Below are 14838 nucleotides of genomic sequence, written 5' to 3' on the forward strand. Positions count from 1 at the left end.
GGAATTACAATGCGCGTTCTCGTGGTCGAATTACTAGTGTCCAGCGCCGGGAGTACGCCCACGCAAATGACGTCACGCCAGGTCCAGGTGCGTTGAGCTCGCTTTATCTATCTACATATAAACAATTGTTAGGTTCTCCGCCTTTATACAAAGTATTCTCTCACGAACTTACTCTTTTTTTGAAGTCTCTTAAACTTAAAGGTACATCTATTGTAAATTACTATGAGCCTGTATTTGGCGTATTGTGAATGTCTTTTTTTGTTCTTCCACCTCATCTTTGGAGCTTCCATTATTAATGCCTATTTTTTGTATTTTGTGTTGTTAATCTACACTTTGATGTTGTTTAATTGCTCATCAGTAAAAAATAATAATAATAAACAAGTGTACCTGTGCACTTAAGTACATAAGCCATGTCTGTCGGTCTTATTTCTTTTCTTTTTTTTTCAGCAAATGTCACGTGCCAAAACAAAATCACAGGACATTAAATTGAAGGACAAGCTGGTTTTAATCTACGCCACAGTGTCAAACAAACCTGAACAGACTTTAAAAACGTACACGAAAAATTGCCTGCATCTTACATTAACATGAGATATTTTGTTCCACAACTATAACTTTTGTTCTACATTTATATAAAAACACACTAAGTCATAAAACATGCACGAATGCACCAACACACAAATACTGCAAAAATGGCAGAAAAACAATTTGTATGAAAGAATGTGTGAAATTCAATTACAAGCTTAAATAAAGTACTAAAATGGTACTTGTAATCAATGATCTCTTTTGATGCATTGTGCTGTTACATAATAAGAATGCGTAACAGGGCACACGGTAGCATTCTTGCACATCAACTACAGTATTAAAAATATATATCATATGATGACAGACAATTGTGCGATATGTCACAGGTTCTATAGAAGTGTGTAAGAGGGCAATGTGTTGTAATGTCTATATAATGGAAGACTTCTCCAAATGAACAGTGATTATGGACCTACAAGGAAGACCAGTAGACTCTGGAATAAAATGTACATACAAATATTTTGGCGCTATCAACAATAAAGCTAATATACTTTCTTGACACACTGATGATGTAGGAAACAAGTAGTGTCTAGAAGTCAAAATCAAGCAGCATTTGAATAAAACTCAACACTGCGACTCACCATTCAAGTACATTTTAAACGGCTCTCTTCACATAAAATTTCTGCTGATTATTTTTTTTAAGTTATTGGTTTCCCGGACAGGGCTTAACTCTAGTCTTAGACTAACTTAAATGTTAGAGGTGTCTTAATCGAAAACAACTTGCACTAGCATATCTTAAAATATATAAGTGCATTTGTTTTGTCTCAAGATGCACACTTATGTTTGTTTTTGTAAAGTATGTTTTTTAAAAATGCCTTAAATATCCTAGTTTAACTAAGGGCTAGTCCTGGTTTAAACTAATCCCTGTCCGGGAAACCGCCCCATTAAGTTTTCAAAACTGGTGTTTAAAGCAATCAAAACTGCTTTACATCTTGCAAAACACAGTATATAGCAGTAGCTGGTGTAAAGTGTCATAAATTAAAAACCAACAGTAAGAGATGATCAGGCACACCAACACTCATACTAACTTAGTACAACTGTCAGTATTAGCGTTATAAGCATGTGTACAGAGCATTTGCCTTCACAATATTTCTATTACAATTTAGCCAAACAGAAAAAGGCAACTGGGTAAATGTCACAAAAAAACGAAACACAATTTGCGAGGCAGTACTGTACTTGTGAGTCTATCACTAATGTGAGTAATTTGTGGTGTCTGATTCAGTACCGGAGAACATGTATAGGTCTAAATCATGTTTTTGAGAGTATGTGTATGTTAAGGCACTCAGCCCAGAGGTCTTGTCTTGTTAGGTCCTGTTATTTACAATTTATTTTTTAGGTGCTTGTTTTCTGGATGTAAGCTTAAAACGTGTCTAAAAATCTGTGCCATTACTTTCCATTGTTAAACATTAAACTTCTTCCATAAAAATCCAAAAATAAACCCAAGAGTTTCCTCTACGCCCAACCAACAATAAAACACAAATTTGGATCCTGGGTAAGTAAATCTTTTTGAAGAACATCACAGGTACATCCTTCAGAGACCCTCCTGTCTGTAGCACTTCAGGTAGAAGCATCACAATGTCTGTCAGAGGTAGAACTCTATGAACATGCTTGCATATTAGCATGGAGAATACCACAATGATGTCATGGCCCCATCCTTCTTTGAAATGACGTCATTCACTGTAACAGGATATGTAAGCTAGTTGTGGCAATCGCATGCAAGGTTCAAGGCCTTGAGGGAAGGGTTGCTTAAGAGTGCGGATGATGTGCGCATGACCTCCCCCTGCCGGAAGTACAGAGTACTGCAGCTGTAATGAGCGGCGTCATCTCGTCACAGGGAGACGCTTGTGGTTTTTGTCTCCCTCTGCTGGCGATCCTTATGAGTTGCTACTAAGACGTCGCCGTAGGAGAGAAGCAGGTTTTGTCGCGGTGTCCTCCTGGTCGCTCTCACAGTCTCTCTGACGGGAAAAAACCCGAAATAGTGAGGGATTCATAACTGAACTATGCATTCTTAGACAAAGTGTAAAATATATTAAATTCATGTATTTATCTAGGCTATGATTGTAAAATCTATTTTTGCATCTATTTATCAATTATGTCAATGTCGTTGTTTTTGGACATGGTTTTTTATTTGTGTTATGCTCAATTTACATTTCTTTAATGGAATGCCATTAAGAAAATGTCACTTTTACCTGACAGATATCAGTGCTATCGCTGTCCTGAAATATCACTGTTGTCTCTGTGACATCACTAGACTCTGTAAACTGCAAACATAAATGTGGCTTCGGGTCTTTGCTTTGCCAGTCAGAATGCTCTGAGGCTCATGCTCTGCCAATCATTTGGAATTAGATTTTGAATCCGATTTTGATTTTCCTCATGTATTACAATGCAAATCACGTATAAAGCCACAATAAATGATTAAGCACTAAATTATTGTTAAATTATGTCTTTCATTTTGCTTTATTGTGCTAAATATAATTTTGTCTTTTGATTTTGGGATGAAATTTTGGTGATTGTCATGAAATTCACACAAACCATCTCACCAGTTCTTGTTGTCCTGTACAACGGTCCTTGCAACGTAACTGCAGTCGAGTAAACCGATTACAGGCTGAAACCATGTTAAATGACATCTACAGAGAGAAGACAAAACAAACAAGATCTTCAATTATTATGTTATTAAATATGACACCGTGTTTGCAGAAATGAAGTAAATGACAAAAAACAATGACTCAGTGTTGCTAGTGAACAGCAGGTGTCTCTCTTTCTCTACTCACAGGTCAGTGAGGTTAGACACAGCAGTCATTAGTATTACACCTAAGAAACACACTGCATTGGGAATCACACTAACCCTCCATTTCCTCTTTGCATTAAACTTCCTAAAGTTCTTCATGTTGATGGAGGAACGGTTCCTCTTGGCAATTTGAGTTCTGTTCAGAGGCTTTAAGAGAAATGTACATGAAAGAGTTACTACAATTATTCTGACCACAAAAGATGAAATATAAGGAAAGACATAATAGATGTGTTTATGCATTTCACCTTAATCCAGGGGTGAATTAGGCATTCATCTGCTGTCATTCTTTCACTAGATACGAATGTACAAAAGTGAATAAGTAAAAGCTAGTTGTTATTGAAACAAAGGTTAGACATTAAAAATGCAGCATTGTGAAAAATCCTAAATAACTTTCAAAATAAAATCTGTAATATAGGTATAGATCATTGGTTTGCAAAATCTTTGGAAAACTATGAATAAGCTCTCTCTTTTAAACTAATTCACAAATATATTTGTACATAAATAGTAAAACATTCTTATACATTAGAAACTAAAGAAGCGCCAACAATACAAACCACAGTTATTTTTTTCTCTAATAACTCACTTTTTGACATAAATTAAGTTAGGAGTTAAATAAACGTGTGCAGTACTTACGTCTGATCTTTAACTAGCAGTTTCTGGATGAAATCTTTGGCCATGTTGCTGGTTTGGCTGAATTAGTGCGGCTCAAACTCATAATTCATCGCCACAATGTTCTTCAGGGTTTCTTCATCCGTCTCGCCTTGGAACGGGGACAGACCACTCAAACTGATGGTGTAAATACACATGAATAACAAATGGTTTTACAGGGAAGAAAATATTTTGTTGCCTGGAGAACCTAGGAAGGACTCATTTGCACTTTGAAAATATCAGCCATGGCCGTTACATTCTTGTAGGAGATAGTTTCAATATCTTCAACTCTTCCATACAAAAAATGTCTATTTATGCTCCAGAGATGTAGATTTAAATACATTTTGAAAATCGTGATTTTATATAGCACATACAGACAATTGCATTGTAGCTTTTGGAAGCGTGGACACAAAGAGTGCTTTTTGATTAAGATCAGCTGATAGAAAGCAGAAGGCCAATAGGAGCGTGTCAGGTCTCTGCTCAATATCTGATGTAGGCCACTTCATTTTTGACATACTTTATCTGATCTCACAGGGTCTGGCCTGTAAACTTGAGACAGCACACTGCTTGTCAAAGGGAGGTTTTGTCTCAGAGGTGATTGACGTCTCAGTTGTAATGTGATTACTTGGAGGACTTTGGAGCGGGGTTAAATCTTAAAGGATTTGCTTGTCGAGTGTTTTATCTTACTACGAAAGAAGGAATACTTACAGAATGTATGTAATGACACCCATGCTCCTGAAAATAAAATGATTTTTACAATTAATCTTCATGTCACTATCCTTAAGGTCACATATTTAATATAAAGCTATTTAACATCCAACACGAAAATAAATAAAACTTTCAACTCTTTCACAATTTGAATCTATATTTTTTCAATAGCATATACATAACTATAAAAAAGGCAATCTATGCATAGTCTAGAATGCATTCTTTACACTTCAAATGCAGTACAGAATATGTGTATAAATGGAGTTTTTTAATGCACAGTGTTTACAAGTTTAAAACTGGATTATTGATTCTCGTTCAAGGCCATTTAAAACAACTTTCGTGTAAACATTTCAACAGCATGGCCTTGCCATTGTCAGTACCAAGCGGCACCAGTCGAGCTACAGGAATGTCATGAAACCTGTGTAAACCGAACATGCATTATTCTAACAAGCTGTAAATTGTTTTTTCCACGTTGTGAATAATAGCTACAGTCTTACGTCAAATGCAAAAATAGTTTGCCTTTCCATTGTACAAACATGACATCAACATGTGCTGTAGTCACAAACTATGAAGGGCAAAGGGGGTTTTGTATAGTTCACAAATCCATACACACAAATGCTCCTGAGGATGTGTGAAAGAAAAATCAGGTCTGAGCACGCCTAAAAACTCCCCCGTGCACACTTATAAATGCATGTTCAAGTGTGTATGTTTCTAATCTGAACCAGATAAATCTTACCACATATCTGCTGCTGTCCCGAGAGGCTCATAGTTGATGATCTCAGGGGCTACGAGAGACAGAAAGAAAAGAGTTTTAGCTTTTATACATTACACACATACTATATGCAAGTTAAGATTTTGTACAACACAGAATTGATCCAAAATCAACGTCAATTAACATTTCTCATTTAGTTAATTTTTTACAGTTTATTGATTCCTTCAGTATGAACCCGATGCTTGTGCTGTTTTTGATATAAAATAATGCAGAAAAGTGAACAATTTGAAAAGTATGTGACTTGGAAAGTACTTTCTGTCTTTTACAACCAGTCTCCAATAAAACCCCCAGCATTCTTTCACTTGCAACAAAACAAACTCATTTTATTGGATTACAGCAAAATATCTCGGTCAGAATGACACTGTTAAGCACATTCTTTGAGAACATCTGCACATTTTCACATCCTCACATGGACCACACTGGAGTGTGAACAAATTTTACTTTAGGCTGACACAAACTCAGCGAAAATATTTTGTTTGTGACAGAATGTGACAGATTTTGAGATCAAGATGCTTTCTGTTAACCTTCCAATGTTTTTAGCTGCTGTTTTATAGAAATGTTCAAAAAATCTGTCATCACAGCCTAACCCTCATGTCATTCTCGAGTGTAAAACAAAAGTAGGCATTCTGCAAAATATCTGAAACACTTGGGTGGGTCTGTTAAGCTCCATGTGGGTAATTTACATGACTCATGCACTCAAAGTTTCTGAAGAAATCTGTGAGGAACAGGTCCAAATATAGCTCATAACTCATATATGAAAATATCAACACGTCACCTTGTATCACGGAAGAAAGTCACACAGACTCTCGTTTTTGGTGTGAATATCCCTTTAAAGTGGATAAACCTGTAAATCTATCAAATCAACAAGGCTAAAGCCAGTTCAGCCAAAAGCAGGGCTGACTCACGATCTGGTGTGATACTGAGATCACAATTCAGCCTATCACATAATGTCCTTAGAAAAGCACTTAACATCTTGTTGTCTAAGAAGAATGTCCTTATGATAAGTAGAGTTAGTTGGGAGACAACAGAGGCAGGACCTGCTACTAATATCAAGTGGCTACTTATAACAATTTTGACAGCCTTGTCTTGTGCACACAGTTCTTAAGTACACAGTCACAGGGCACAGCGACAAAATGTGTACACGTGCAATTGTGATATTTATAAGAGCTGGCAATCCAGAAGGTGTGTGTACATATTGGTGACTGTGAGTTAAACACTGTGTCGCCTGAGCATTTAAACAAATAACTTTTAATAAACGCATTTTTTTAACTTATTTTTGTTTTGTTTTGATGTAGATGTATATGTTTCTGTATGTATGTGTATATGTATATTTATGTATTGATATTGTATGATTACAAATATAAATCGTTTTGATTTGCTGACATGAGGGGATTTGTTCTGTAAAATGTGAAAAACTTTAAATACAAAAAATAAAAAATTTGTTAAATAATTAAAGGTGCCGTTCTTTGGCTGTTTTTGAAGCTTTGATTATGTTTTTTGGGTGTTTAACAATTTATGTTCATGTTTCTAGTTTCAAAAAATGCTTTCCGAGTCTATAGTTCACCAATAACCCGCTTCTCACAAAATCAGCGGATTTTTTTCCAGTTTCTATAAAGTCTCTCCTTCCGAAATGCTCTGATTGGTAAACCTGATCCAGTCTGTCGTGATTGGTTCCCCGCTTAGAGCGTGTGTCTGAAGATGCCCCACCCATACCATATCAGCGAGCTTCCGCTTCTCAGGCTGTTGTGATTGGTCGGGACCCCTCTCATTGGACGTGTATTCATAAGCTTGGCTTTTAGCAATAAACAGTAACAATGGCGTCACTTCATCAGTTAAACACATGCGGATCAATTGAAGTGTAACGGAGGTCTGCTGGTGCATGTGCAAATGTCAATCTTTGTTAGAGATCGAATTTTTTTCCTACTATGGCGAGGGAAATGACACCGGACCGATTGGCGTCAGACCGGTTATATTAATTAACACTAATAACAGAAGCGTTAGTTTTGCCTTTTTATATTGGACCTAAGTTGGATAATAAAACAAGCAGATTGACTAGGAGATATTTGCAAGCAGGACTTCAAAGGACGTTTCATAGAAGTGTTTTAGAGGTATGCGCACACACACACACAATATCAGTGTATTATACAGAACAGCTTTCACAGTCGATGTTAAAGTCATGGAAGCTGTTATTTGACCGTTGGTTATCTTAGAATGTGTGTAGCTGAATTCTTATTACCAGCTGTAGTACTGTGATGAAAGTGAAAGTAATTAAGTGCGCAGCTCAGTCAAATATTTACAATCTCTGATAACCAACACTACTCCAGCAGCTCTTCCTCTTCTCTAAGGAAGGCCTCGCCCCTTTTTTGGCATATTCCTTTGGGGGGAGGTTATTCAAAAACTCGGAATAGTGACATCATTTACCCGGGAAGTAAAGGGCTGTAGTCCGATTCCAGCCATTCTCTGTAGTCCTTGAAAAGCGAATTCTGTTAAAGACAATATCTCGCTTGGCATTGAACTTTGAGCTTTATCATTTTCCAGATATTATTTATGCTCTAACAGCAACATTACACAGTAACTAAAGTTTGAAAATTGGCATCACGGGGAACGGCACCTTTAAATAAAAAATTATCATAAAAATAACCAAAAAATGCATACAATTACTTCAAGTATAGGTTAGCTATAGTTAGCTTATCAAGGCACCTCACACTAAAAAATACGTATTAAATATGAATTTAAAAGATTTAAAGACTAATTACAGACTCATTTCTCTGGGTTGGTTCCATAATTTGGGTGCATAAGACGCAGTGAAAAAGCAGTGATTGCACGATGGACAATAAGGAGTTAAAGCCCACGCAAACATTGTGGTACACTGCTCATTCATTTTAAAATCAACACATCCTTGTCCTTGAGTGACCTGCACTATGTGTTCATCACAGCAGTGATCTCACAATAGTTCTGCTCCTGTCCAATCAATTTCATATGAACTGTACAGCTATGTACTTTAATCTGAAGTTATCCCGTTTCTATGGAGACGTCCAGAACAGAAAACTGTGCATATTGCTTAAGGCAGTAAATGAATGGATGCAGAGACGCAGCAGGTGTAGAGTTCAACATTCACCTCAGCGGACGCTCATGCACACACGTCTCAGCACACAAATACACTCCACACTAAAACATGAAAACTTCGACCTACAAACTCAATTTCACATGTTCGCGTTATGAAATTATAAATGAAAGTTGCATTCTTAGCATTGTCACAAGGGAAGCTGTAGAGGGCATAAGATGTCTTCTATGTTGGAGATCAACAGTTCAGTTCAGTTTAATATAGTGGTGCACACTACTCAACTGTTAATGTGTTTATAGACATTAATCTGAATAATAATTTGTAAATAAAGACATTCAAGGCAACTCAACATATTGGCGCCTTTGAGCTTTATCTAACATGTCGTTTTGAGCTTCATACCATATATCTGCCCTATCTCCAAATAACCCCTTTGAGGTTTGTTATTTTGGTGCAGTTTTGAAAAACAGCAGAGAAAAGTCTCTTTTAATGAACATGTGTTGGGGGACGTTTCTGGACTAAAATGAGCACATTTACTTGAACTCAAAACCACATTTTGCACTTACATTAATGCATTTGCAAACGCTTTCAGTCGAAAAGTGTTCCGACGCATTCAAGCTATTCAGTTTCACATATCAATTGTGGATTTCCTTAGGAATCGAATCGAACCCTTGAAATGTAGACTCACCAATGTACTGTGGGGTTCCACCTAAACTTCTGTATTCTTCCCCTTGAATAAATCGTTGGGCCATGCCGAAATCAATAATTTTGATGTCCGGGTTGGTGGCGTGTTTGTCCAACAACATGATGTTCTCAGGCTGAAAAACAATAAAGCTTTAAATTAAAACGTTCTTCAAAAATATTCAAAACAAACTCATTGTTGTTCATTGAAAGGCTAATGTGCTCATTTTTGTTCATTCGTTTCAATTGACGTGCATTAAAACCCTTAAATCAAAATTGAACTAAAACTGCTTCGCCAACAGTGCATACTTTATAGGAGTTATTGATCAATTATTATTTTTTGGTGTTTTTACACCTAATAACATCAACAGTAAAACATAAAAGAATACTACAGCTAGTATGTATAAATACTGTCAATATTCTAAAAAAAGGTATTTGTATGATTTTGCATCATACATATGACCAAACTGGGAATTCATGTTGAAATACTATTTCGTCTGATGTTGTGGGAACATTTCTGTGTGACTGTTGGTCAGTGTGTAATGTCGAATCTTGTGTGAGAAAGCTACACAACACTTCCACGTAATCTTCACAGGAAGTGACATGTTTACTATATATTTAAAATGAACTTGTGAAGGCCACCAACTGTTTATCTGTTGCTTTGACCTTAACTATCATATAAAGACAGATGCTGGGTGATCTCGCGTCCCACCTTCAGGTCAAAGTGGGCGATGTTTTTTTGATGCATGTACTTGACACCTTCCAGAATCTGTTTCATGAACTCAATGGCTTCTGTCTCAGTGAGGTTTTCCTTCTCTGCGATGAAATCGAAGAGTTCGCCACCCTTTATGCTATTATATACAAAAACATAAAATTGAAAAGATGAACCATAGATGAACATAAATAAGGTTTAATTTATAGTATAATGCATAAAGGAATATTTCACTCATACGAAACTAAAATTTTCATTAGTTGAATAACTCAATTAATTTCAATTCATTTTTTGCTATTTGTGTTCCACAGAAAATATAACAGCATACAGGTGTAAAACAACATTAAGAAAATAAAACCAGCCTTCTTCTGCTTTACATGAGACTCTGTTATATTTACTCCCTTTCACTAAGTTTCATTCATCTTTTCCTATTTCTGTAGAATGATGTCTCGTTTCTGTATTTTAGATATAAAAGCACACACACATACTCACAGCTCAATGATGAGGACCACCTCTGCCTTGCTCTCAAAAACATCTTTAAGACCCATGATGTTTTGATGTTGAAGGCTCTGAAGGATCTCCACCTCCTTCTCCACGCTCTTCCTCTCCAGTCCCAGCCTGCTTCCTGCACCTCGCTTCAGCTTCAGGAATTTACCTGCCCACAAAACATCAGTGGCTCGATCCCGAACCTCACGCACCTGCCCGAAGTGACCACTAGGGTGGCGATAGACAGAGAGAACAGAGATTAGTGTTAAAACTTTGAGACAAGACATTGGCAAACCTAATATAGGTAACACAAGTGAAAAAGGCCATATAATAGATATAAAAATACACATATCAGAAGTGGAAAACCGCAATATAATAGATATAATATTAACACAATAAATAATTTCAACCTGGTACACACAACAAAAGTTGAAATTGCCAAATCATACATAATATATTTTTTAATACAATACATTTTATTGTAATACATGTAGCAAACAAAAGTTTAAATACCCCAAAAATTGATAAAACATTAATATAATAAATTACAATGTAATACATGTAACAAACAAACATGAAAATTGCCATATAATAGATAATAATAATATAACAATTTTAATATATTAACGTTCAACTTAATACACGTACAAAAAATATAATATTAATATCGTCACTGTCCTTCTAAAACCTCGCATTTAAATAATTAAATACAGTTTTGTCAAGGTTGACAAGCACTTTTTGGTTAGATATTTTCAAAACCCAGTGACAAACATAAAGGGTGACTAATAATAATGATTTATGGCAAAAAAATTAAATCAGGAGGTATGGAGATACAAGGTTTAAGAAGGACAGCAGCGATATAATAATTTTTATATAATACATTTCCAATTTTTTATCGTATTATCTTAGAAATCCATTTTTTTCAACTGATAAAAGATTTGTATGAATTACTTTACCTTCCCAAAACAACTCCAATCTCATAAAGGTCTTCAACATTGTCCAGCTTGAAGACAGCCATTGTGCTCTTTCTCCTGCTCTGTCTTCTCTCTACAGATGTTCAAAGGCAAGCTTTTGGCTAAAATATAATGCTCATTATGACTTTAGCATTAGATCCACACCTGAAACACAGAGAACAGTATATTACGGAACTTAATTTGAGAACTTTTTTTAAAATAAAAAAACTCCATCCAACATTAAAACTTGCAGAAAACATTACATCACCTTTTGCTGTTAGGTAATTATTCTAACTCTTTAAAGGATGTCATCACAACACATTTTCTCACCAAAAACAATCCAGGCTTGCTGGAAACATTTCACTAAACTAGCCGCAAACAACAAAGGAGAGTTCTGAAAACAATTTACGAATCACCAAAGGCCAAACATCTGGATTTTAAATCCCCCTGATAGCCTGGAACTACAAACATGAGAAGGAATGCACAGCAAAGTTGGTCACAAGTCAAAAAGGCAATCCTTGAAACTTCAGCCATGTGTGGACAAACTGCTGAAACACTGTGAGAAACTGAACGATCACAACTCGCCCTCCCTTGCATAGTTGTTACTTGTTACCAAATACTTTCATAATGAGCCCATTTCCCACATTCGGTTGTAGTTCTGTAATTAGTTTTCAATGGCTAAATAACATGTTTGTTAGGAAGTGAGAGGGGAGGGAGGAATGACAACATCAATGAGGCAGAGCTGGGTGGAGAGAAAGACGGGAGTTTTTTTTTACGGTATTGCAAGACAAAACAAGACCTTATCTATCGATCTGCTACATTTCAGCCGAGAATGTGTAAGTTACAAATGGAGAAGCTCATACTGTAAGCTATTTTAACATGCCATCACACAAACAGTGTGGTTGTGTTTATGTAAAACGATGTAACGCTGTGAATGCCAAAGTCCTATACTAAGAGAAGTGGCTGATGCTGGTTTGTATGATTTGCATGAAAGCTGGATAAATCTGTTCCATGTGCAAGATGTATGTATACAAATCCCCCAAAAAAAAAAAAATAGTACGCTTAAAAGACTTGTAAAGCCAAAATTATATGTAATTATTTTATAAGTTAGCAGTGGCCGGCTTCTGCACCTCCCCAAAGTGAACATAAGGGCGGCGATAAACAGCAAGAAAGGAAATTTGCGTTAAAACGTATAAAAAAAAGACACTGACAAATATATAATAGATATAATATTAACATAATAAATTATTTTAATATAATACATTTTAACCTAATACATGCAACATAGTGAAATTTGCCATATAATACATATAATAATAATATAATAATTTTAATATAATAAATATTACAGTAAAGAGCAGTACCTTCACTACCTTAGCAACCGCACAGCAATACCCTGACAACCATCTGCAACACCGAGCATAGTGGGATTAAGTTTTCTACAGAAACACAGTTTTTAATGTTTTAAATATTTGCTCTCATTCATCTAGTATGACCTCATGGCAATCTTTGAAACCATTCGCACTGCACTTCAGTACACAATAGTGGCAAAATGAAGAATACAAAGACTAATATCTCAGAATGTTTGGAGAATTGACCGGAGATGGAGGGGTTGCACTGATCAACAGTTCTTCCCAAAACAACACCCCACCCATCTCACTTCATCTTCCTACAGTAACATACCAGGAAAGCGGCCAGATAGCAGAACAATAGCGTTCATTGCAAAACAAAAACTCCCCCTTGCAACAGCCATTCAGCTGTATCACATTACGGTCTCACTTCTAGTAAAACTAGAACTATTAGTTTCAGTTCACATTCAGTCTCTTGCATTAATTGTTTGCATTATATCATACATTGTATTACTGATCTTTACAACAACTGCTTGATCTCCCTTCACTTTCACATCAGCTACTTTATTATGCAAACGTGTGTCTGACAGCCTCAGGGTAAAGGCGTGTGAATTCAGAAATCTGAGAAGCGCTCGCTTTCATTCCTTTCCATCGATCAAAGACAAAACTTTAGGAGCAATTCCAAACTGCCCCACAACTGCATGCTTTCCATTTTAACAGCAAACCGATGATCTCATCTGTGACTGGGACTCGCAGTCCACAGAGCTTCAGATTTACTTCTGCAACAACATGTATTGGAAAAACAGGGGAACGGGGGAATTGACACAGAACGACGAAAATTCATTTATTCATCTACTTCAATGCGTTTTGAGAAAAGCAAAGCCAACCAAAAACACTATTTTTGATATTTTGTTCAGTCACATGTGCTCCTCCAGGAAACCTGTCAAAGCAGACAAGAGTAACACACGCTGTCTATTCAAATTCAACATCGTTATGCAAAGCTTTCACAGTTTTTATGGTCTACGATCACATCATACAAGGATAACAGAAACTTGCATTTCTGGTTTATTGAAAAAAACTGAATTTAAAAGAATGACATCTAATTGTCAACCTTCACGGGCAAACCTTTTTTTACAACGAAATCACAAAAGAGAAACTATTCAACCATTTAAAACCTCCCACAAACAACCCAATTAGGCTACTCTTGGAAATAATGTCAATAGGAGAAAATTAGTAAAGTAATTTAAGTAGTTCCATGGTTTTTACTGTAGTATTGACAGTAAAGCCATAGTAACCAACCATTGCCTCGGTCAATGCAGGAACCGTAGTTTAACCATATGTTCGTAGTAAAACTTTCCACCAAAACCACTATACTTTTACAATAATTAAACTAATATAAGCAAATCGATAAATAACCAAAAACAAGACACGCAATAAACCAAACAAATAAGCAAAACAAACGTATTTGGTTTGGAACATGCGTGTGCAAACTTGTCCATGTCTCATTCTTGCGCGTCGTGTCTTTTAAAATCCACTAAGAATCCCGCACCTATCACAAGCCCTCGAGACTAGTCACGATCACGAAATCACGATGAAACGAATTGGTCCATTTCCTTATAGTTCAACTTCTCCCGTGCACTGTCACACAGTATGTATGTAGCCTATACAAATGTTACGTTTGTTTTATCCCCGCTCTAACATGTGTTTGCCTATTCCATGTCAAATTCTGCGTAACTTCACGGATTGATCTATGTGCGTAACATACCTGGCGGGGACGAGCGCGGTTTATCGCTGCGTTAAAGCCGTCATGAAGCCCGCGTTGCGTCCGTCTTGCCGATGTCGTTACCACTGGACCTGCGCTTACCGTGGACGCGCACTCGCTTCGATGAGGAAATGGTTTAAATGGTTTCTTGACCCCGTCGAGTGTGTAGTGTACGCCTCCTGTGGGGTGGGTGTGTAGCATAGGTAACACTGTGCAGCTCTAATAGACCAACCTGGAATTTATAGCCGAGGCTGGAATGATTCATCTCTGCAGTAGAAATGAATGGATTTTCCTGAGAAGGAGACATGTCATCTATAGGAACTCTGGTTCATGTGACAG

General features: G+C 36.5%; 1 protein-coding gene across 1 annotated transcript; it reads right to left on the minus strand.

Moving 5' to 3' along the window:
* Positions 1-492: 492 nt before the first annotated feature.
* Positions 493-14746, minus strand: si:dkey-240h12.4 (death-associated protein kinase 2). Its single transcript, XM_057353978.1, is given in 13 exon segments — positions 493-2534; positions 2769-2840; positions 3120-3206; positions 3425-3514; positions 3613-3658; positions 4001-4153; positions 4724-4750; positions 5460-5508; positions 9245-9374; positions 9950-10088; positions 10442-10663; positions 11392-11553; positions 14503-14746. Coding segments are annotated over 12 exon segments (1158 nt in total). The 5' UTR covers positions 11454-11553; positions 14503-14746; the 3' UTR covers positions 493-2453.
* Between the last annotated feature and the right edge of the window lie 92 nt (positions 14747-14838).

The sequence above is a fragment of the Triplophysa rosa genome, linkage group LG16 (genome assembly GCF_024868665.1).
Source record: "Triplophysa rosa linkage group LG16, Trosa_1v2, whole genome shotgun sequence".
In the NCBI taxonomy this organism is placed as follows: domain Eukaryota; kingdom Metazoa; phylum Chordata; class Actinopteri; order Cypriniformes; family Nemacheilidae; genus Triplophysa; species Triplophysa rosa.